The sequence below is a fragment of the Adiantum capillus-veneris genome, chromosome 18 (genome assembly GCF_014529385.1).
Source record: "Adiantum capillus-veneris isolate H3 chromosome 18, ASM1452938v2, whole genome shotgun sequence".
NCBI lineage: Eukaryota > Viridiplantae > Streptophyta > Polypodiopsida > Polypodiales > Pteridaceae > Adiantum > Adiantum capillus-veneris.
In genome coordinates this window covers 100,905,106-100,930,549 of record NC_140948.1, presented here as the reverse complement: position 1 = coordinate 100,930,549, position 25,444 = coordinate 100,905,106, and the positions used below count along the sequence as shown (strand labels likewise).

The window sequence follows — 25,444 nt, the reverse complement described above, 5'->3', positions numbered from 1 at the left end:
CTGGGTTGGAGCTGTGTGTGCTGCCACGCCAGAGTCTGTATCAGTTCTCTGAGAGAGTCGAGTCATATGTTGTGGTCTGCTATTGTTGTCTATTTGTTCCTTTGTTTTCAGTCTGTTTTGAGTGGGATTGTCACGCACATTGCACTGAGGAATGTAGAGAGCACGACACACTATTTGCTTTACAGGTGCTCTCATTTTGGCGAGCACGATGGGATCTCAAATGAAGTCTCACTCTCTGTGAGGTACAAATCTTGAAGCTAGTTGGGTTTATCCAGCTTCGCCTACTTTACCTTGGATTGTGTAGCCTGCTGGTCTAGTCCTCTCTCGCCCTGGTCAATCTGGTCTTGTCCTCTCTCGCCCCGGTCTAACTGCTCTAGTCTCTCTAGCCTGATCCAATCAGCTCTCGTCTAGGTCTAGTCCTTCCTCGTCCCTGGTCCAATCCTTCCTCGTCCCTGGTCTAGTTCCTCCTCGTCCCTGGTCCAGCCTGGGTCTAGTAAAGTCTAGACTTGTCTTCAACCAGTTTAAGATTCTCTTGCCCAAAGCTTGGTAAGCTTGGTTGGATTGGTGGTCGCTGCATGACACATACAAGGCGGTCAGTCGAACGTCAAAGCACACTACTGAGTCCTCTGAAGTACTACAACAGAAGACGACCCTTGGTACCTAGTAGAAGTCCATCAACCTCATCACCCATACCTCCACATACGACATCACCCATTTCTCCATCCGGTTCCTCATCTTCCACATCACCTTCCCCAGTAAAGCTCTCTCCCATTTTGTTATAGCAGGCTATTGAGCAACAGGCTCCTGAGCAAGGGGCCATGGAGGCGTTGGCTAGTGTTTTGGCCAAGGTAAACATCAAGTTCCCTACCTTCAAAGGACTCTCTTCTGAAGATGCTGACGACCATGCAAGGAGGTTTGTATCTCTCTGTAGGGGTCGTGGTCTTAATAGAGAAGATGCTTATTTGGTACTCTTTCCATCTACCTTGGATGGCTTAGCAGACAAATGGTACAGCCAGTTTGCAGAGAACCATTTTGCAACTTGGGCAGCCTGAAGACAACAGTTCTGTGCAGCATTCAGGCCAAGTGACTACCAGGAGAAGGTTTTGGATGAGTTGGCCAACATGGTGCTCCAGCCAGAGGAGACTTTTGCAGAACTTATGACTAAAACCAAGTCTTTGGTTGCCAAGCCTCCCCAGCAATCCGATGAATTTATGGTTAAGAAGTGGGTTGAGAAGGCTCTTCCCAAGGCTTCTCAGCAAAAACTCCGAGAGAGTCTCCGACCCGACGCCACTCTGGAGGAGTTCACCGCAGCTGCTACTAGGATAGAGGGGGCTAGGAAGCTGTTCAACAACTCCCCTCACATAGAGATCCCCTCTGTGTTTTCGGAAAGTCCTGCTGATCCATTGACTTCTTTACATAGAGAACATGAAGCCCTAAAACTACAACGCGCTCTTCAAGAGGAGAAATCAATCTCTCTTTGCGAGGAGAAACCACCACATCTTGAGGCTTTGGATCAAATCAAGAGAGAGCTAGAAGAGCTTCGGTCTTAGCAGGAGACTAAGGCTATGGTATGGTGCATCTCGTATCGCTCTCTAGGACATCCTCCACAGGACTGTCCCCTTCGGGCTTATTGCCACTTCTGGGCATGAAGACAAGGATTGCTACTATATCAAGGGATTATGGCAAATACAAGAAAGTCTAGGTCCTTCTTTCCAACAAGGGCTAGCACCTGCATCCAACATGGTGTCACCCTATAGCCATCAGAACCTGATGCCACCTCTGCTGACAACACCTCCTATGCAAGGTATGCCCAACAACTTTGCATCCCCCAGCTTTTTTCATGCTAGTACTTCTTCAGTTCCGCAAAGCTTCTACACGTCAGCATCCGGTCCTATGCAGCAAGGGCCGACACCACCTCGCACCTCCAATAGGCCAATTTTGTGCTACAGGTGCGGGAAGTATGGACATTATCAGAGCAAATGTCTATTGCCAAAAGGGTCCCCTCCTTGCCGACACTGTCCTGAAGCTAAGGATCACTATAGTAAGGACTGCCCAAAACAACGAGCATCCACATCTGCAAGCACAAGCCAGAACCAGTAGGAGTTTACATTCTCAAAGCTTAACCTCATCACAGTAAGCACCATTCCACAAGCCCCGCCTTCCACTCTTGTAGTTGCCTCTCGAGATGGGTTGAAGCAAGTGGAAGAGTCGACTGGTGTGCTCACACGGGCACAGAGAGCTGCTCTTGGTCTCAGCCTCCCTGGCGGTCCAATTTTTTCATCTCTAGTCACACAAATGAGTCAAACTCCCTTAGTAGCTGACAAACCAGCAGGTAGTGCCAAGAGACAACCTACCTCTCTTCTATCATATATTGATGGTGCTTTTATAGAAGCAGTAGAGGACTTGCAGAAGCTTAAGATATCGGAGCAAGATCTGGTCAAAAGAGAGAAGCCTACAGTAGAGTCTATCTTGAAAAACACCTTTCAGCAAGGGTCTCTATTCAAACCTCACCTGTGCCAGTAACACTCTCTTTCCCAGCTCCTCAGGCGGACACCAGTGTTCTAAGCCCTACAACAGAAAGTGTGCCAGTCGAAGAAGTAAGTGTGTTAGTCCATGATTCAAGTGTTCCTCTGATGGAAGCCGTCGGCCTTGGTGAACCTATAACACATCACCGAAGGGGGAAGAAATCTCCTCTGCATGAACTCGCCAATGATTCCCCTCTTCCTCTAACATCTCCCAGGTCGGACGTCCCGACCCCTCAAAAGCACTCTGCTATGTCGATGTCTGAAGATTTACCCTTCGAGGAGCTTCCACCAGGATGGTTACAAGAAGAGTATGTAGAGTTTCCAATCAATCAAACACCATGATGTCTCGAAGCTCCAAGAGGCAACTCAATTATCAACTTCCGAAGTATCCTCCACAGTTACACCTCCTAACCCGGTCAAAAAAGTCAACTTGGGCGACCCGGACAACCCTCAACACGTCCTCTTAGCAGCTTGGTTATGGGAGCATCCCCCATTACTTGATCAGGTAGTTTCTTTTATACACTCTTTTAAAGATGTTTTAGCTTGGTCCTACAAGGATTTGGTAGGGATCCCACCAGAATTAAGTGTCCACACTATTCCTCTGGTTGAAGGCGCTAAGCCCGTTAGAGGCCGAGCTTACAAGCTCAACCCAAAGTATGCAGAGGCACTTAAGTCAGAGCTCGAAAAAATGCAAGAGGCAGGGATCATTGTACCTGTGGAGCACTCTGAGTGGTTATCACCCATGGTGATAGCGCCTAAGAAGCAGTCAAATAAAATCCTTGTGTGCATAGATTACCGTGCTCTGAACAAGGTAACTATCCCAGATGGTTTTCTCACACCTTTCACTGAGCATGTGCTCGAAGATGTAGCAGGGCATGCATTGTATAGTTTCATGGATGGGTTCAGTGGATACAATCAGTTGGGCATCCATCCAGGCGATCAGCTCCTTTGTGACTCCCTGGGGTATTTTTATCTACACTAGGATGTCGTTTGGGTTGAAAAACGCTCCATCTTCCTTCAATCGAGCAGTATATCTTATATTTAGTCCTTTACTTATGGATCATCTTCGCATCTTCATGGACGATTTTTCGACCTTCTCAGGTGCCCAATGTTCAATCCGAGTGGAAAATCTAGAGGAGCACCTCGCTCAGCTCTTTGCTGTCTTCCTCAGATGCAGAGAGGCACGGCTAAAGCTCAATCCTAACAAATGTCACTTTTTGGTCATTGAGGGCACACTTCTAGGCCATGTGGTGTCTGCCAAAGGTTTAGCACCTGACCTAGAGAAGATAGTGGCCATCTTGAAGTTACCACCTTCCATCAACCTGAAAGGTGTTCAGAGCTTTGTAGGTCACACAGGCTATCATCGCAGGTTTATACGAATGTATGCACAAGTGGCTCAACCTTTGACTCGGCTGACTAGTGCTATTGTACCCTTTCAATGGTCAAAACCTGAGGCTGAAGCACCTATTTTAGTGGCTCCAGATTGGTCTCTCCCTTTTCATGTGCATACTGATGCCAGTCAACTGGCTGTGGGTGCTGTGTTGACCCAGCCTAGTAAGGAGTACAACCTGGATCGCCCTGTTCACTATGCAAGTCGCCTGCTCACCAAAGCAGAGCGCAACTACAGCACCACAAAAAGGGAAGCTTTGGCTATGGTGTATTCTTTACAAAAGTTTCGTCATTACTTATTAGGGGTTCATTTCACTATCATCACGGATGATCATGCGCTACGCTATCTTCTAAATAAACCCCAAGTTGCAGGAAGAGTCTGGAGGTGGCTACTGATATTCCAAGAATTCGACTTCGAAGTAGTTCTTAGTATAGGCAAGCGGCACATCATGGACGACCATCTCTCTCGCATACATACAGGTGAGTCCGATACTGGGGTTGATGATGATTTTCCAGATAGTCATCTATTTAAGGTCGACACTACCCCAGAATGGTATGGAGATGTGTTACATCTTCTCTCTACTGGCCTATATCCTGAGAATGCTTCTCCCTTGCAAAAAAGAAGACTCTTGCTGAAGTCTAGACCCTTCTCTTTGATTGGGGGACAACTCTACAAATCTGGGCCAGATGGTGTGCTGTGCAGGTGTGTCTCTCCTCATGAAGTAGACCACATTTTGGAAGATGCACACAATGGTCCTTCAGGTGGCCATTACCCTAGTCAGATCACGGCGCAAAAAATCTTACAAACAGGCTTATGGTGGCCTTATATATTCAGAGATGCTATTGCTCATGTCAAAAGTTGTGATGTCTATCAGCAATGTGCGCCCAAGCCTAGCAAGCAATCCAATCGCCCTTTGCAAGTATCTATGGCGTGGTTGCCCTTTGAGCGATGGGGCTTGGACTTTGTTGGTCCAGTTACTCCACCGGCTCAACCAGGCAATAGTAAGTATCTCTTGGTAGCAACGGATTATGCAACAAAGTGGGCCGAAGTGGTGGCCACCATCGACTGTACAGCCGCCACTGTTGCAAAATTTTTGTATGAAAATAATTTTTGCAGGTTTGGGTGCCCTTTGGAAATCACCAGTGTGATCGAGGTAGTCATTTCCTCAACGACCTGATCTCAACACTCTTCACGAACTACAAGATTTTTCATCGCAAATCTTGCTCTTACTATCCTAGGGCAAATGGGCAAGCTGAGAGCACTAACAAAGTGCTAATCGCGCTTCACAAGAAAGCTTGTCACCTGCATCCTGCTTCTTGGGCTCAGGCTATCTTGGGCACACTTTGGGCTTATCGCACCTCCTTCAAGGCAATCGCTAACTGCTCCCCATTCCAGCTAGCTTTCGGTCTTGAAGCAATTGCACCATATGAGTTCAACTCAGGTTCAGCAACAGTGAGAAGTGTTCACGTCACAGCGGGGATTGCTTCCGCAAACCTCTCTCGTCTCTCACAGTTAGAAGAAAACAGGATGTTAGCTTCACATGCCCTCCAAGCCGAGCAACTTCGTCGAAAAGCGTGGCCGAATCGCCATTTCAGGAATCCGAAAATAACGTAGGGAATACTGGTGCTACTCTATCAAGCTAAATATCTGAAAAAAGCTACAAAGCTGATCCCAGCCTGGCAAGGGCCATTCAGGGTACATGAAATTTTGCCACAAGGAGCAATCCAGTTAGTCACTTTGGACGGTGTTCCGTTGCCGCGAGTAAATGGCTCCAGAGTCGAGTGCTATTATCCCTCTAAGTAAACATCTGAGTAAATAGTCTACAACCATTTCACCAGCTGAAATCGTTATGCCTAATGATGAATCTCCCATTTCTCTTCTCCCCACTACCTTCCCACCAGAACACCCATTCTATTACTATATCTGTTTCTCTGTTCTTTACTGTCTCTGCAACACTCTCAGTCTCTCTGCTATGCCTGTAGAAGTTTCCACATTTGCTCATAACGTACCCTTTCTCCACTGTAATTGGGATACTTGTCTTTCTCTACGTGTGAACCACATTTCTATCATGAGCGTTGTTTTAGTGTCGTTCTTACTGGAATCTCTACAGTTTGAACTCCTCACCTGGTCTGTTCTGTGATAATTTCTTCAAGTTCCCACGTTTCTCTCTGTAGCACGGAGTTGTCTGTCTCTAGTGTCCTACCCCCTACTGTTGCGTAGAAGAATGCTGTGAGATCCCTTGACCTTCCCATTTGGTTAGTGCACCCATGCAAGCATACCCACACACCTACTTCAAATTGTTTCTTGTATGCAACACACACACACACACACACACACACACACACACACACACACACACACACACACACACACACACACACACACACACACACACGGCTGAAAGCGTTTCTCTCTCTCTCCTTTACACTGTGCCCGTTGGCGTTCCTTTGCTGGCCTTCCCTTGCTGTCTCCCTTCCCAGTCCAAATTCTCCCCACCCTCCAATTCGGCCTACTTTCTCCTCTTTCCAAATTCGCCCACCCCCTCTCCCAATTGGGCTTTTCCCCACACTCCCAACTCGCCCCCTCCCTCCCAATTCGCCCCTCCTCTCCAATTCGTCCCCATCTCCCCAATTCGCCCCTGCCCTCTCCAATTTGTCCCCATCTCCCCAATTCGCCGCTGCTCTCTTCAATTCGCCCCCTCCCTCCCAATTCGCCCCCTCTCCAATCAACTTAAAACCATTCGGTCCTTTTCCCCACACTCCCAACTCGCCCCCTCCCTCCCAATTTGCTCCTGCCCTCTCCAATTCGTCCCCATCTCCCCTCTCCGAACTCGTATGAAGGAGTACGAGCGGAAGTGCGACGCGAGAGAGAGTGCGAGAAGAAGAGCACGACGATACGGCGAACTCGCTCTACTGTAATGTGTAGAGCATAGCGAGTTCTTATTAGGTTTTTACAAAAGAATATGTGTACATACCTGGCGGCCCGCCCACTTACCTGGGCGACCACATTGGGCTTTATACCCCAACAACCTCCCACTTAAAGTCCAATGTGGTACTTTAAGTGTGAGAGAAGCTACTATACAAGCTAATATGCAAGAGATGTAGAGAAGTGATGTACTACCCTACACCTAACTGCTTGCGAAAATGCGCAAAGCTCTCTGAGGGAAGTCCTTTTGTAAGTAGATCAGCAGGATTTTCTGTGGTGTGAACTTTGACAAGCTGAAGTTGCTTATCCTCGAGCATTTCCTTGATGAAATGATACTTCACATCCACATGCTTTGTCTTTGAGTGATAAACTGGATTGCGAGCCAATTGTATAGCACTTTGACTATCACAATATAACACAGGCATCTCTTCTTTGATTCCCAAATCTGTTACTAGTCGATTAAGCCAAATTGATTCTTTGCATGCCTCTGATGCTGCAACATATTCAGCCTCTGTAGTAGACTGAGTAACACAATCTTGTAATCTAGAACGCCATGATACTGCTCCACCAGCCAATGTAAAGACATACCCTGACGTAGACCTTCGGTTGTCTAAGTCACCTGCATAATCTGAGTCTGTAAAACCCTTTACACTTAGCTCCTGACTCCCATAGCATATACGCATACTCTTTGTAGCTTTCAGGTATCTCAATATTCCTTTCACTGCCTCCCAATGTTTCTTGCCTGGGTTTGACATGGATCGACTTACTACTCCCACTGCAAATGCAATGTCTGGGCGAGTAGCAATCATTGCATACATCAAACTACCCACTGCAGACGCATATGGAATCTTATCCATTTCAGCGTGTTCTTCCTCAGACAGAGGACAATCTTGTTTGCTAAGTTTCACATATGGTGGCAATGGAACACTCAATGCCTTTCCCTTCTCCATATTGAAACGTTGCAAAACCTTGTCAATATACTCTGTTTGAGATAACCAAATCAACTTCTTTGATCTGTCTCTCTCAATGCGCATACCAAGTATATGACTTGCCTCACCCATGTCTTTCATGTCAAACGATTTTGCCATCTTTGACTTCAAAGCTGAAATTTCTTCCAAGTGCTTGCCAGCAATCAACATGTCATTCACATACAAAATAAGGATCAGCCAACTACCATCCTTAGCCTTCTTTGTATATAGACAGTGATCGAACTCACTACGTTTGTAGCCTTGAGAAAGCATAAACTTGTGGAATTTATGGTACCATGCCCTCGGTGATTGTTTTAAGCCATAAAGACTCTTTAACAACTGGCATACCCAATCTTCCTTGCCTTTCTCAACAAACCCTTCTGGCTGCTGCATGTAAATTTCCACATCTAAATCACCATGCAAGAACGCTGTCTTGACATCCATTTGGTGCAACACCAAATCTAATATGGCAACCAATGCAAGAAAGCATCTCAATGTAGTCATCTTGACCACCGGAGAGAAGACTTCATCAAAGTCAATTCCTTGTTCTTGCTTAAAGCCCTTGGCAACAAGCCTTGCTTTGTACTTTGGCTGACTATCATGAGCGGTGATCTTATACCTGTAAACCCATTTACAGGGTAGAGCCTTTTTGCCCCGTGGTAATTTAACTAGCTTCCATGTCTGGTTTTTATGCAGAGCTGTCATCTCTGACTGCATGGCCAATTGCCAATTCCCGGAGTCCTTCATTTGCACTGCTTCCTTGTAACATGAAGGCTCATTGCAATCAGTCAACATGACATAATTCATAGATGGAACAAACCTATCAGGAGGTCGCGTGACACGTCCAGATCTACGCACAATAGGTGGCTCAGGCTCAGCCACAACCTGTGGTTCCACTCTATCCTGTCCTTGCTCCTCTTGAGCTCTGACATTTTGTCTTGCACGTGCAGGTCCATCTTCTTGGAAGACAACTCTTCTAATCTCCTCAACCCTCTCTGGTTTAGAATGATATTTGGATTCATTAAAGTGAACATCATTGCTGCGGACAACCTTTCTGGATTCGGGATCCCAAAGTCTGTACCCCATCTCACCAGAATTACCATAGCCTAGAAAGATGCACTTTCTACTCTTTGGCTCAAGTTTGTTCCTAAATTCCTTTGGAACGTGAGTATATGCCTCACAGCCAAAGACTCTGAGATGCTTGTATGAGGGCATTTTGCCTGACCATACCATCTCTGGCACTGAATCCTTCTGCAAAACCTTGCTAGGAGATCTATTTACAAGATGAACAGCTGTTGATACAGCTTCAGCCCAAAACCCATTTGGCAGCTGTGCATTAGACAACGTACTTCTGACCTTCTCTTGTATGGTCCTATTCATCCTCTCAGCAACACCATTTTGAGGAGGATTGTAAGGAGCAGTAAGTTCACGTTTTATACCTTTTGACTCACAAAAGTCGTGAAAGGCCTTTGAAACATACTCTCCACCATTGTCAGTGCGTAAGCATTTAAGCTTCTTGCCACTCTGATTCTCCACAAGTGTCACAAACGTTTTTGAAAACACTAAACGCTTCATCCTTGTGCTTGAGAAAGTAAACCCATACTTTCCTCGAGTAATCATCTATAAATGTCATAAAGTAAGAAGCTCCCCCTAGAGATAGGTTAGGCATAGGTCCACACAAATCACTATGAACAAGTGCCAACTGTGTATCTCTTCTACTGCTTCTATGCTTATGTGGCTGCTGTGTTTGCTTACCATACAGACAATGTTCACAGAATTCAAAATCATTAAATGAAAAGCCAGGCAAATAACCAGAACGAGACAAGATTTCCATTCCCTTCTTGGACATATGTCCTAACCGGCTATGCCACAAAGAAACGTTCGGCTGCTCGGTTACATTGATTACATTTTTAGAGACATTTGATACATAAATCATGTAAAGTCCTCCAGACTTTACTCCATGTGCTACTGTCATAGAACCCTTGGATATCTTCCACATGTTCTGTCCAAAAATGGTGACGTAGCCAGCATCATCAAGTAAACCTGTGCTGATCAAGCTCTTTGTAATTGCGGGAACATGTCTCACATTCTTCAGCGTGAAAGAAGAGCCATTTTGAAACTTCAATTGAACATCTCCAACACCTAAGATCTCACATGTCTGCCCATTGCCTAGCCGAACATGATCTTTAGTGGTCACATAAGAGGTAAACCACTCCTTGTTTGGAGACACATGAAGTGATGCCCCTGAGTCTATAATCCAGTCACTCAATGCATTTCCATCAGATGCTGTAAGAAGAGCTGAGTCCATTGTATTCTTCAAGAAGTAGATGTCTCCTGACACTAGACTGTCATCCTCTGCAACAGTGTTTGTCACATTTATTTCTTGAATCTTCACTGAGGACTTGTTCTTCTCACCATGGTCTTCAGCTTTTCTTTGCCTTTTTCTGCTTTCCATTCTCTGCAGTCTCTTTTCATGTGACCCTTCTTGCCACAATGGTAGCATTCTATGTCACTCTTGCCTTTAGCACTGCGGGACTTGCTACGAGACTGATTCCTCTTTCCACCTTTGTACTTTTCTTTGGTCCTTCCCCTGACAACTAAGGCTGTTCCTTTGCCTTTGTCCATTGTCTTTCTATTGGTTTCTTCAGTAAGCAGACTTCCTTCTACACCTACTATGTTCAAACCATCTGGAGGTGCATAATTACTCAAAGCTGTGCGAAAAGTGTCCCAACTTTCCGGCAATGTGATCAACAGGAACATAGCTCTAACAGGTTCATCAAACTTGACACCTTGAGTTGACAACTGACTATAGATTGTGTTGAATTCATTCAGATGATTGGACATAGGTGTCCCTTCTTTCATCTTCAAGTCAACAAGCTTCTTAAGCCAGTATACATGTGAAGCTGCACTCTGCTTCTCATAAAGATCACTCAGCTTTAACCATGCTTGATAAGCCGACATCTCGTCTGCTACATTGAAGTAAATGCTTTCTGCCAAAGTTAGCATAATGGTAGAAAGTGCCAATTCATCCATTTCGCTCCATTCATCTTCGTCCATATCTTCTGGTTTTATCCCCTTGAGCTTTATAGGGTTTATTTGCTTCTTTTGTACCAACACGTGCCAAATCTGCTGCTTCCACAATGGGAAATTGGTTCCATCCAGCTTCTTGATATTGTAAAGAGCAGTGTCTTGTGATCCAACCATAGCTACGATTCACAGTAGTTTACTTTCCTGGGAAAAATTCGGCAGAGTTTCTCCTGTAAACTGACCTCTGAACCAATATCAACCTGTCAAATGAACCAAGAAATTGCAGAAATTTTGGCAGAGTCTCCTTTGTAAAATGGCTCTGGTGTACTAAAAACAGACCAAAAAACAGCTCAAAAAACCACTGTCTCTCTAACACTGTAAGCTGTGGGTAAACCTGTCCTGCACCTGTACTGTCTCTGACTGTCCTGTAAGCATAGACTTTGACAATGCCTCAACGGCAGTAAAGCAAAGATGCAATCCCAACTGTCTAACTCACAGTGAATACATCCTAGCTGCCTATCTAAGGGTGCTCGAGGGATCGCTCCAAGACCTGTATCACCGAAAGGATCTCAACATTCGAGAATCCCCCAGCTCAATAAAACCTCACTCGACCCTCAACAAAGGCTGCAGTAAATCTGACAGTACATAGACTTCCCACAAAGTCATACATCCACAAATTTCCCACTGTATGCTGTAACCGCTGTGGCGGTTGTTTGCTGCATGACTCACAGCCAGCAAACCCTCAACAGACATACATCATCTCTGACAATACATCCCATGTGGAAGTACCTGCAATGTCAGGATGAAATCTGGAATATCAAGCAGCAAACACAAGCTACCTGATGAACTAGTGGATGTCGCCTACAGTCTGTGTGTAGATGCGCCCGTGTCGTATGTGACACGCCTCCAAGAACTGTGAGCCGTCCTTCGATCTTTAGACAGCCACAAATCAACACTCTGGGAGTGTCGATATCCTCAGCACCTGCAGTCGTAGGCCGAAAACCCCAAATTTGCAGAGTCGGATCTGCACCCGCTGAGACCACGTAGTCGAAAATGGCCTGCGCAGAACTTGGTCGAAGCCGAACGGTAACCGAGATGACCTCAGAATGAACGGTAACCGAGATGGCCGTGTCTTTGCCTGTCGAATTTCACTCCAATCTGAGCTGGTGACTCTAGACTCCTGCAGTGCTGCCCCAAGCCTCAATCTGAGCTCTGGTACCAGTTGAAGGAGTACGAGCGGAAGTGCGACACGAGAGAGTGTGAGAAGAAGAGCACGACGATACGGTGAACTTGCTTTACTGTAATGTGTAGAGCATAGTGAGTTCTTATTAGGTTTTTACAAAAGAATATGTGTACATACCTGGCGGCCCGCCCACTTACCTGGGCGACCACATTGGGCTTTATACCCCAACATCGTCCTCTTCCCCTCCCCAAATTTGCCCCCACCCCCGAATTGGGCCTGCTTCAATTCCCAATTCGTCCCCTCCCAATTCCCAATTCGTTTTTTTTCTGCCCAATTCGTCCCCCCCCCCCCCCCCCCCATTCTCCAATCGTTCCCTTACCCTTTCTTCCTATTCACCTCTCTCCCTTCTTCCAATTCGTCGCCCTCCCCCTCTTCCCTAAGTCGTTTCATCCTCTACACCTATTCGCCTCCCTCTCCCTCTCTTCCAATTCGCCCTATCCAAATTGGTTCACCTCCCAATTCATCTCGCCCTTTTCCCCCTACCAAACTGTCTACTCACCAATTCGCCATACCGTTTCCTTGATAAGAAAGCGTCCGGGTTGTCAAACGCATCTCGACCTATATTTTTAAACGGCTTTATTCGTGAGCCTTTCCTTTTCAGTAACCCTCTCGCCGCCTTCCCAATTTGACAGCTTGCTTATTCTGCAGTTCAACTTCTTCGCTTCCGCTCCTTCTAAAATCAGTATACATTAATTGTGATAATAGTATACAGTAATTGAAGAGTATCACAGAATTATGACATGTATGCAAGTGTGGATCAGTTTTTGAGTCTGTTCAGTGTCTGACGTTCTTCTGGCTCTGCATTGGAACAACTTCAGTCTCTCGACAGGGTGTGCACATGAGTTAGTATCAGATTTGCAATTATCATGGCAGATAGCAACAAACCCTCCAGAAAAGCAGTCAAGAAGCCACCACTTCAACAAAACTGAGTTCTGCTGAAGAGGACTTCTCAGAAACTAGCGGCCAAGATCTGGAAGACTTCACTTCCAGTGATGCCAGCAATGAAAGTTACAAAGCATCCCCAACTTCGGAGTCGGATTCAGAAGCTGCCTCTGAATCGAATGCGTCCAAAGAAAGAAACGTGAAAACAGCAAGTAAAAAGAAACGCAATCAAGAGATCATCCACCAGGAGATCAGTAGGCCTGCTACATCTAAAAGTTGGACACCATTCTCCTTGGCTGTTTATCTACAGCCGCCTCGACCGTCTCTCAGCCAAATCCTCTCCAAGGACCAGCTACAGACTATGGGTCTCACAGCACTGGCCGAAGATCTCCCAACCACCGTTCCTATAGAGATGATTCGTGATCTTTTGAAGAACTTTCCCAAGGTTAGGGATCATAAACTCACCGTGTTGCTAAATTGGTTTTATCTTACAGAAAAATAATTCTAAATGAATTATTGGATTTATAAGTGAGAGGGTTTGCTCGCTTGGAACACCAAGGAAAAATAATTCTAAATAAATTATTGGAATTTTAAGTGAGAGGGCTTTTCTCACTGGACACATCCGAGTACAAAGTATTCCTAAGTGCGTCATTCAAAGTAATGACGGGAGCACTGAGAACGGGAATATCTGTAAGGCCACCAAGAACGGGTACTTCTGATGCGTAGAATCGGATGGGTGACAGGGAGCATCGGAAAGAAGTATCCGACCATCCGGGAATGGACATCTCTGATGCGTCATAGGATGGGTGACATAGAGCATCGTGAAGGAGATTGTACCGTAAGTTCGGTAGGAAAGGACTAGGTGATGGGTATTCCTGATGCCTCACAAGGTGGGTGACGGGTGCATCGGAAAGGGAATATCCATAGTCGGGAGGAAATTCCGAACTGTGTTAGAATTGTGCACAAGGAAAAGCAAGCACTTGAATGAAGATGGGTTCAGAGGAAACTTTGAGGAAAAACAGATGCTTTCTGAGAAAGCGGGATTGCTTTTCGGGAAAGCAGATGCTTTCCCGGGAGGAAGTTTATGTTTGCATTGCAATTGTGCGTGTGATTGCATCCAGGGACGCCTGGGAAGTGCTGTGAAAGGATTGTTTTTAACTTATAAGGTTTTATTGAGTTTTTGGGCAGGTTCAGACTATTTTTAAAATACGCCGGCCACCCACTTAATAAGTGGGCAGCCATCTGATAAATAAGGCAACAGATCAGCCAGCGTTTTCTCTCTCTCTTTTTCTAGCAGAACAAAAAGAAAAATTTTTGGAAAAAAAAAAAAAAACGGCCGCGATCTCTACGCGAGCAGCTATTCGTGCCCGTGGCTAGGAGCTATAAAAGCATCACATGCCCTCACTCAGAGGGGAGGACCAATCTTTGCAAGGAGGAGATGCTGCTGCAGATTTCAGCCGTAAAGAAGACGTTGCCGGTGATGCCCATGGCTGCCCCAAGTGTACCAGATGTCGCCAAGACTGTGCGCGAGTTCCCTCGCGAAGAAGTGCCTACGAAGCGTGTTTCCATCGCGACAAGTTGCTGTTTTTCTCTGTTTTCAGCCCATAAACGTCGTAGACGGGGCTGATTTACGAGAAGGAACCCGAGAACACACCTCTTTCGTGTGTAGGATTGGAAAAGAGGATTTTCTATGGAGAGATCTCTTCCGAGGAATTGCTTTTCGAGAATCGAGTTGTGTTTCGAGCGTCGAGACTTTGAAGGTAACGATTTTGATGTTCTGATTTTTGAGTATTTGATTGCAGGTGTACTTCCTCTTCGTGAGGGAGTAGGAGCAGAGGAAGGCATGAGCCTCTGCAGGAGAAAAGCGCTCTGAGGAACTAGAGCCAGATCAGCCCAAGGGTTTCGTACCCGAGTTTGGGAAGTAGATCCACGGATCGGAGAGAGGTAGTCTCTCAAGTTGTGATCCGGAAGTTGGGATTCCCAAGTAAGGACTTCGTGTCCTGGAAAGCAGAGTTGTTCTGCGGGAAGGGGACTCTGGAAAGAGAGTTGGAAAAGAGTTGCAGGGATGCCATGCCCTGAGTCTGGAAGGTGAGATCCAGAGGCGAGAATCTTGATTCTGGAGGAAATGGAATAAGGAACGGAAGTTCCTTGGAATAGGGTTTTGCCCTAGGAATCGGAAGCTGAGGCTTCCGGGAACCATCAAGTCTTATTCTAGAACGAACGTGGTAATACGTTCGGTTCAAGTGCTTGTATAGACTTCTCCTCAGTAATAAAGATACTATTACGGGGGGGGGGACTAGCCCATCTTCTGGTCCCCAGTACTGTGTCGATCTTCTCACTTTATCTCTCGTTCTCTATCTATTTCTCTCTATATCCTCTGGCTTCAATATTAAGTGATAAATTTTATTTATCCGAGTATATTTTATATTGTTATGCGCTCCTGTTTGTGACACACCGCTTCAAGGTTAGGCCATGCTATGGGTATGACCACCTTCCCATCTGTGAAGCCGGCTACCCGATCCTTCTCTCAGCTTTCTAAAGAGGCCACAATTCAGTCATGTGAGGAAATTCTCAGTACGGATCACCCGAATTATGAGAGAAACAAACAGCTATTGGCAATCTTTAGATACTACTTTCTAGCTAGAGATGCCAAAGAAGATAAAGGGAAATGTGAACTGCCCACTACATTATCTCAATGGGACGGCCTTTACTGTTTGCTCCATGCCCAACCCTGTGGATTTCACTAGATCCTTTTTTCATCTTTACAGTCTCGGGCCAAAAGGTTTCGGGCCCAGGTGAGGTCTGTGAAGCTCAGCTTCAAATGTTTCGCAACTCCTCTCTTGATGTGGGTCGTAAGTATACATGTTACCCCAGACGAAGTAGATGATGATACACGAAGTGTGCAAGGGAAAAGGAAATCCTTAAACATTCATGCTGATCCTAAAATCAAGAAGAAAAAGAAAATCAAAGCAAAGGTGGCGAAAGATACAGCAGAGTCTTTACTCTCTTTGCTGATATCTGAGAGCCAACAGACTAAAATAACACATCTCCCGCGGCACTCTCTGTCTTCAACCCCTTTCTGTATTGGGCCAGTGTCCACTTCTGACAAATCGGCGGCTTCTCCCTCGGAGATTCCTCTACCTTCTTCCCCAATATTCACCCATACGGATCTGACTCCACCTGCAACTACCATCTCTGCTCACGTCTCAGCTCCTACTTCAACTTCTACGCCATCGGTAGTACCTCCTCCTAGCGAGCCACCTATGCCACTTGGGAGTCCTCCAGTATCATGTTCAGGGGTGGCCAACTCTACTTCTCTGTTACACCTTTCGAAGACTCCAAGAATGCTATCGCCACCATAGAGCTTGGAGAGGAACAATTAGTTGCCATGCACCAGCGCCACTTTGCCATATACGCAGCTATGGAGGGATCTGTAAAGGTGGCCGAAAGTGCCATCTCGGATCTGGATGCTACGATTTTCGCGCTACAACAAGCTTTGAAAATAAAGTCAGACATCATTGAAGACCTTCGAGCACAAGTACAAATGTTTAGGGAAATGCTTCTACATGGAGATAGGTAGGCTCAGGCTCAGGCTCAGGCTCAGGCTCAGGCTCAGGCTCAGGCTCAGGTTGGCGTCGGGTTTGGATGGACTGGATCCGGGCCACCATTGTAGACTGCAGGTCCTTTCTCAGCACTTTATGGGACTATACACACAGCCTCAGCCTCCAGTTTAGTACTACAGTCCACAATACCCTCAGGGGTTTCAATCATCGCCATCGTCCCACATGCATAGCGTTACTTGCTGCGATGGTGTTGCTGGTGCACACCGCCATGGCTGTGTCACTCGTCGTCCTTAGTTCACTACCAGTCAGGTGTTACCCTCTGTCGTGCAGCAGCTGGCGGCTCCTTTCACAGGCGGCCAGGTTATGGACAACAGAGCCCAGTAGCCTCTAGTCCAGCAGCGAAGTTCCACCATTGATTTGATGGCTCCACCTCCGGAGACTGATCCTTCGGGTGCAGTTATATCGACTACTCTTTCTCTGGGATCAGATTATTGTGTCGTTGACCTCCTACTCTTTGTATGAGAATAGTTCAAGTAATAAAGAAATACCCGAACAGGGGTGCAGACAGGGCCACCAACAGTATTGTAGTTGTTTGTGGTTTTGTCCATGGATCCCTCGTCAGAATTGATTCTAGCCACCTAGGGGAGATGTTTTATCGTGTAAATATCAGTCTAGTTGTATTGTCTGGAACTATTAGTATCTTGTCTAACATTGGTATAGTGTTTTTGAGTCTCGAGTTGCACCCTACCACCAGCACGTTCTCCATTGCACATTTGAGCTCTACACGCTCGTTGTATCCTGATAGTCCTGGTCTGGAGCTGAGTGTGCTGCCAGCTAGTCACTGTAGATAGTATATTGTGAGTGGAGGAGTTCAGCTGAGCTTTGAGTCTAATGTGTTCTTGCATTTTCAATTTCACGATTATTGTTGCTTTTCTTTATTGCCGTCTTTTTGTAGATAGCTATGTCATTGTGGTTTTGTTCCAAGAGAGGTTTCTTGTGCACACTGCCCTGAGGGAGGCCCACACTAGAGAGCACGAGCACGAGCACGACACAGTTTTCCTCCTACAATTTCTTGATGTTGCAAATCTGTCCAACTGTCTTTATCACAATTCCTACTTAAAACATAAAATCGGGTGTCCTAAAGGAGGCTCCACTCGTTTCTCCGGCCCCATAAGCAATAGCTGTATCTATCTTTAATCCAAGAAATATGTAGCCTGTATATGTTCCTGTGAGACTCCTGATAGTCCAGATGATCACATAGAAACAGTCCATTTCGAAAGTGACTTGATTATCTTTTGTTTGAAAAGTGACTTGGTTGCTTGTGCCAAGTGTCTTTATCGCGGCTTCTATGTTAAACATAAACTCTGGTGTGCTGAGGGAGTCTTTATCCGTTTCTTTGGCTCCATTAGCAATTGCTGTGTCTATCTTTAATCTGAGGAGGATGTACTGAAATTATGCCTATGAGACTCTTGACATTCCCAATGATCACAGAGAAATGGTCCATTTTGAAAGTAGCTTGATTAACTTTGGTTTAGAAGCTATCAGGGGCTCTCATAAGATGCTAATAATTTTGAGTTCATATATGAGTAGAGAAGGTCCCCTCTCATTTGAAAGTCTTAGGGACAGATCCATGCCTGCCTTTAAAATTTCTATCATGGTACAGTTCTTGCAAAAGCTATTGGGGTCTGCCTGCAAGAACTCCTCCCAATATGGTTCCCCACCCGACTTGCTTGTGACTCAAATCTTAGCTGTATGCAACAAGCACCTTAAATTGCACACATATTCGTACCAGCATAAGCTTGCTAGCTGGCACTACATAGAAAACTTGCTTTGCATGTACATGTGCTTGATACACCAAGCTAAAAGCCGACAAAAAAAGCACACTTTTATGTCACTGGATAGCATCTCCATATGTACAAGAAATGGGGTGCTGAAAATGCACGCAGCATGGTTTGCGAATCCCCAATTCTGCTTGGTTTTCTTTCAAGGAAGAGACATTAAAGGAAAACATTTAAGCAGCTTGCTGCTGTCTCCTTTTCCTGAACTTTGCTTCATGCAGCTATGCCTACAATGGTTACAGCCAAATTCTTCCACCCTGAAAGCCAGGCCTCTCAAATGCTTTGTACATCATAAGGTGCCCCAAAAGTATGGATCTATTCTTCAAGAAGTTTTCTTGGCCTTTAATTTCCAAAACCCCACACTTTGTGTGAAGAGTGCTTAGGCTCCTTTGACTTTGTAATCTGCAATTCACAGTATAATTTTTTTCTTTTGTTTTAGTCCTTCTAGGTATTGCTATCATTTTCTGTTCATTAAATGGATACTTTGGCTCACCTAGAAGCTGTATTTAATAAATTGTGAAAGGAAAATCAGAAGTTAAGATTGCTTCTACTGTTTAAGTTCAACACTTTGGAGGCAGATTACTGCCGTTGGTATGAACACAGAATGGGGGAAGGTGATGGCCACATTGGCAGTAGATAACGAGGAGGAAACCCCTTTACAAGTGCGGCTCAATCACCTTGCTGAGACCATTGGAAAAATTGGCATGACAGTTGCTGTTAGTGTTTTCATTGTTCTTGTTGTCCGGTAAGTCCTTATACCTTGCTGCTGTGAACTAATTTTCTAGTTGTGATTTTACAATACTTGAGTTATGAACTAGGAAGCCAAATTCACCATACTTATAGAAATGCCACCACCACCACCACCATCATCATCAGGCATTCAGAGAAAGATGGCAGGTCTTAACATGGGATGCCTGATTAGAAGGCTTGTTAGATCTCTTCCTCAATGAGCTTGAAGCAGGATCAAATGAAACATCACAAGTCTCAAGAGGTTTTAAGGGAATAGGGCCATAGTTCATTTAATTCAAAATCAAAAGCTTGTACATGCACTCTGAGCTCAAATGCACAAACCTTGCACGCGGTTGCTGTCAAGTACTTCCATTTCATTCAGAGTTTGTGGGTGAATGGTATCATTTTTTTACCGCTGCATGCATATTTATTATTTGAATGATAACGAGCTCATCTATGGAAAGTCCATATTGCATCCCATTACAAGAAAACAGCATGGTACAGCAATAGATTTACTGTAATTTAAATCTGTATAGTGTAAAAGATTGCTAATGACATCACTTTCCGGAAGATACTAAGACAAGATTAGCTGTGATGATAAAACAAACTTACAATCTAGTGACGGGAATCGGCATCGAATCATGTGACATGTGCCTTAAGTAGCTAGGACATGGCATGTAGTGAACCTGGTGTATCGGGCTGTCAATGATGTAGTCATGGATCAGTAAACTTGTAGGTTCTAGCAATGGAGGTTTTTTGTGCTAGCTGGGCCTTGTATGAACTGGAAATGGGCATGCTGGCTCAAAAACCCTAAGAACAGGGTGCTGAAAAGAGCTCCCAAACCAGAGAATTGGAAGGTTGAATGTGTCCAGCTGTATTCTATACGTACAATGCGTCGTACAAGTGCACAAAATACAATCTATTTGGAGGATGCTTGTACACCATAGGAGGGAAACCATGATTACAGCCAACACAAAATGGGAAAATTTATAGCCTCTGTGACTAGAAAACAGCTAACAATCCAACCTTAGAAAACGGTTCCATTCAGCACATTTGCAAGCCTTGCTGCTTGCCAACTAGTCAGATTGTTGAAGTCTTTTTGTATATGGCAATGTTTATGTTTGATTTTCTCCTTAGAAAACGGTTCCATTCAGCACATTTGCAAGCCTTGCTGCTTGCCAACTAGTCAGATTGTTGAAGTCTTTTTGTATATGGCAATGTTTATGTTTGATTTTCTCCTCAATTCTAAATTTCCATAATATGTTTGGTAAAAGGTAAAGATCAAGCTTTATAGCTCTGTGTCCAATGCTCTGTAGTTTGTTGATTGAGGCGGATCTGAAGCACTTCAGTGCTGCAGAAGGTCGCAAAATTGTGAATTTCTTTGCAGTTGCAGTAAGTTATGGCTTCACTCTACCTGTAGCAGTGTGTGTGAAATATTTCTCTGGTTCTTAATGACAACTTGTTGATATCGCAATCATGAGGTGATTCTCTTTGGTATCAGGCTCTTTGCCTTTTCCGAATGTTCCATATTGTACCTTGATGTTACTTGATTATCCATCACACAATTTTGGAACACATCCCTTTTGGTTGATCACAAAGATTTTCCTGTATCAATCTTCTTCATAGAATGTATCCAACCATTAAAATGAAGAGATGTATGAATTCTGTTTATATACACAAAGCCAAACTGCCCAATGACCTGTGAGACTGTGTCCATTGGCTTCATAAAGTAAGCTTTAATCAGGGATTGACCCTAGACTGTATGGCTCCCATTGTTGCCCAGTTTCTCTATGAGGATATCTTTTACAGGTTTGGGTGTCCTCTTGCGATCATAAGTGTCTAGGGGAATCACTTTGTGAATGAGCTGATGTCTACTCTACTAACTAGGTACAAAGGATTTCACAGGAAATTGTGCTCCTACTAACCTCGGGAATTGGTGGACAAGCAGAAGACACTAGTAAGGGACTTATTGCTCTGCTTGGAAAAGCTTGCTGTCTCCACCCAACCACTTGGGCACATGCTATTCTAGGAACTTCATGGGCCTACCGAATTGCTTTCAAAACGACCACCGAGCAGACTCTCTTTCAGCTCCCCTTTGGCCTGGATGCCATTTGCCCCGCTGGAATTCAATTTTGGTTCTCTGCAGGTAGGCAGCATTGTAGAAAATTTACGTCAGTTGCATTATTTTTTCCCAAGTATGCTAGAGGAGACCCAGGTGTTGTCAGCTCAAGCTCTGCAGCTGGAGTGGCTTCACTGCAAAGCTTGTCACGACAGTCATCTCTGCAGACAACAACTCGCCAGGGGCTCCTTGGTGTTAATTGTGCAAAGCAAAGTATATGAAAAAGACCAAAAAGCTGGTGCCTGCCTGCCAAGGGGCCTTTGCATTCAAAGAGATTCTACCTTACTGTGCAGGTCAGTCCCTTCCCAGTCAGTCGCTTCCACTTGTCAATGGCTCTAGAGTGAAGCCCTACCACCTGCGCTTGACAGAATGTTTTCTTTCCTCCACACGTGATCACTGTGTAGTTTCGCGTGTCTCCATCTTTACAGTCACTCCACTGTGTGTCTTGGGAGGTTTTCCTAGTCAACTGTAGTCTGTCACCCTTGTAAGTTAAAGTTAGACTTGAAAGCCCTTGTAACTGCTTGTCTATTTTCCGAGCAAAATCTACATTTGTTTTGAGTTTGAGACTTGGGCCCATGTTCTAGGTTCATGTTCATGTTCAATCTAGCATCCTTCGTAAGTACACTTATACTTCACATTTTAGATAGATGAATTAGCACATAAAAGAAGAAGAAGAGAAAAGAGAGCAAGTAAAGAGAAGACAAAAAACACAACTAGAAAAACAAAAGAGAGGAGATTTTTCTTCTTTTTTTCAAAAAGCTGAGAACAACAAAAAAGTATATTACAGTAAAGGCCCCTGCTCCTAGCCCTTTCTACGTACAGTGATCCTGTCCAGCCCCTTGGCCTACCCTAGTCTCCATCCCTCGTCCATGCCCTCACCCACGCTCTTGCTCTAAACTCTCACCCGACCCCTCACACTCACCATAGCACTGCCCCTCACCCCATCCCCTTGCCCTCCTCCTCGCCCATCTCGTGTGGCTCCCTCACCCTCGTCTCGCTTCCTTGCCCTCCCCACACTTGCACCACCCCCCCTCTCTCTCACCTGGTCCCCTCACCCCCATCCCTTACCCTCGTCTTATCTCCTCAGAAAAACCCCTTGCCCTCTCCCTCACGCACCCCCTCTTACTTACCCTCATCCTCCCACTCACCCATCTCTAGCTTGGACCCCTCACTAGCATCCTTGTCCCTTGCCATCACCCTCGTCCCTCTCCCTTCCCCTCATCCTTGCTCCATTTGTCACAAAATGATGATGTGGCATGTCCACCCGGACAAGACCTTATGGAAATTGGCAAGATCAGAAAGTTGAGTTGTTTCAACCTATGGGGTCCCGTCCGATGGGGCCCTGGGGACACAAGACAAATTAAAATAAAAGCTCGCATGAAGACTGCTACGTGGCTGGCCGTACGAACATCCGCAATTTGTGCTGACTACTAAGGTGGCAGGTTGTATAGACGCCTGTGATTTGCGGCGGAATTTTTGCTGGCTGCATTGCAGCCTTTGGGACCGGATGCTTTTGACACTAAGAGCTTTTCATGTTTTGTTTATGGGGCTTTGCTTTTGGGGCATCCCTTGTAAGAATAAAAGAGCCCTTGGGGCCTCACTCTGTAGAGTATCTGGGCATAGAGTTTGAGAGAAGAGGTCCCTCGAGAGTTGTAATTTGCAATGATTAATGATGAAGAAATACCGAAAGGGGCGCCAGACTCTGGCGCCAATACCTTTGGGCACGGAACTACGCTAGGCAATGTCGACTCTCTCTCTCTCTCTCTCTCTCTCTCTCTCTCTCTCTCTCTCTCTCAGAGAGAGAGAGAGAGAGAGAGAGAGAGAGAAATGAAATGAAATGAAATGTTATATTAACGTCTTCAAAAGGCCAAAATGACCTATGAGACCAATCAGTTACAAAATAGTGAATCTAATACCATGTCTGGGTACAAAAGAACTAGAAAAGAACTAGAAGTGGAACAAAATACTACTACTACTACTACAATCTAAAACTACGTGGGTGTAGCAGCTGATACAATAGGTACCCGGTAAACTGGATGTAACAGTGTGTGAAACAAAGATGGAAGAAATGGTGAGGATCCATCCTCATCTGCACTCTGGATGTCGAGAGAGAGAGTCGACATTGCCTAGCGTAGTTCCGTGCAGAGAGATGAGAGCCCAGCTTCAGAGGGATCTTCATTTAGGAGTCATCACCTACAGACAGTCGCGGATTGCTTTCCGGCACCTTGTGCGAAAGAAGAAACGAGCTTACCTGGCCCAGATGGAGCGAGACTTGTATCAGTTGTTCTTGAGTAGAGACTCAGGCGAGGCATGGCGACTCTTCCATGAGCACTCCCCTCCCCCAGTGATTACTTCTCCTGATGTGTGGGGCCAGTATGCGACATCGTTATATACGGTTCCTGGGCAGGATCCCCTTCCAGATCCTACAGAGCCATGTCCACCTACGAGCACCTTCTTTACCACTGAGATGGTAAAGAGAGCCATTGACAGGATGAGGACCAGGAGGGCTTACGATCATGACGGTCTAGTAGCGGAGCACTTTATACATGCTAGGGATATGCTGATGGAGGTTGTTGCAGTGTTGTTCAATCGTGCCATGTGTGAGGGATTACCTGAGACTTGGAGGTTGTCTACTATTGTGCCTATATTCAAGGCAGGTGATCCTACAGAGCCTGGAAATTACCGCACTATTATGGTTGGACACACACTGGCACGATTGTATGCATCCATTATTGAGCAGCAGTTGAGTAACTGGGCAGAGGGTGAGGGTGTACGGGCAAAGGGACAGGCAGGTTTCAGGAGGGGTTTCTCCACTCTTGACCATATTCTGACACTCAGAGCTATCATTGAGGAGGGCAGGTCACATGGGAGACGGATTTATTGTAGCTTTGTGGATTTCCGCAAAGCATTTGACATGGTACCGAGAGCTCGACTGATGCGCAGACTGCAGGAGATGGGGGTGCCCACAGTGTTGATTTGGGGGATTATGGCTTTATACAGATCAGTGATGGGACATGTACGCACCCCAGAGGGGATATCTGACTTAGTTCACTCCACTATCGGGGTGAAACAGGGTTGCCCATTGTCTCCTACTCTATTTGGTATGTATGTTGATGAGGTGTCTGATTACATTGACAGAGAGGGTGATAGAGGTGCCCAGCTGGCAGGGACGTGGATCCCATTGTTGTTATATGCTGATGATATTGTCTTGATCTCTGACTCACCAGAGGGTATGCAGCGACAGTTGGATGCATTACACAGTTTTGCAGAGGATAGTGGATTGTCTGTAAACCTTGGTAAAACCAAGGTCATGGTGTTTAACACCACACCGCAATGGATCACGAGATCGGCACCGACCTTCACGTATGGTCAAGAGATTGTGGAGTATACAGATGCATACACTTACCTTGGGATAGTCTTCACTGGGCCGAGGTTTTCTTTGGGGAGAGCAGCAAAGACTAGACTGACCAGAGCTTATGCGGCCTTGGGAGGCTTGGAGAGGATGTGTTCGCAGGTTCAGTTCCAGGAACCTCGGACAAAGTTATGGCTCTTTGATACTTTAGTAGCCTCAGCTATGATGTATGGGGTACAGGTATGGGGACCTTCTGTAGGCCAGGATGGTTGGAGACGTATGGAGAGGCCCTTGGTATCTATGATCTCCCGATTGATTAGAGCCAAGGCCTCCGTACCTCACGCGATCATTCGAGCAGAGCTAGCTGCCCCCCCCATGGAGATTGAGGCGCTTACCAGATCAGTGTCCTTTGTGCACAGCCTATGGGATACTACTAGAGACAGATATGCTAGATTGGCCCTTGAGTCTTCTAGACAGTTAGCTCTACAGGGGGACACTTCATGCTGGTATGCACAGATGACTTCATGGTTTCAGACGCATGGCTTCACCATGGACAGGTTGCCCCCTTTCCAGTATTCTCTTCAGGCACCCTCGCTGTCTCTTACACGGGTGGAGATCACTAGACTCATTCGTCAGGACCTGATCCAGCTCGACACCAGGAGGACATGGATAGAGCCGCCTCGGGAGTTGAGCACGAAGATGGCTTTCTATAGAGAGCATCTTCTCCACCTCACAGGAGATGGGTTTGTGATTCGACCCAGCTACATGGACACACATATGTCTCATGGTTTGCGTTGTGCCATTGGTCAAATACGCACATCCTCACATCAGCTCGAGATTGAGACCGGTAGATTCAGAGGGATACCAGCAGACAGCAGGATAT

General features: G+C 45.7%; 1 protein-coding gene across 6 annotated transcripts in view; it reads left to right on the top strand.

Annotated features, from left to right (window-relative positions):
- The window catches only part of LOC147436096 (calcium-transporting ATPase 8, plasma membrane-type-like), a 245,024-nt gene that overhangs the window by 88,815 nt on the left and 130,765 nt on the right, over nt 1-25,444 (top strand). For all 6 annotated transcript variants that reach the window (XR_015185155.1, XM_086488995.1, XM_086488992.1 and 3 more), the window contains 2 exons: nt 18,940-19,106; nt 20,407-20,482. Coding sequence is in view for 5 of the 6 variants with exons in the window: in XM_086488995.1 (XP_086345121.1) it covers nt 18,940-19,106; nt 20,407-20,482 (243 nt within the window). In the remaining variant the exon portion in view is untranslated. The remainder of the gene's footprint in view (nt 1-18,939; nt 19,107-20,406; nt 20,483-25,444) is intronic.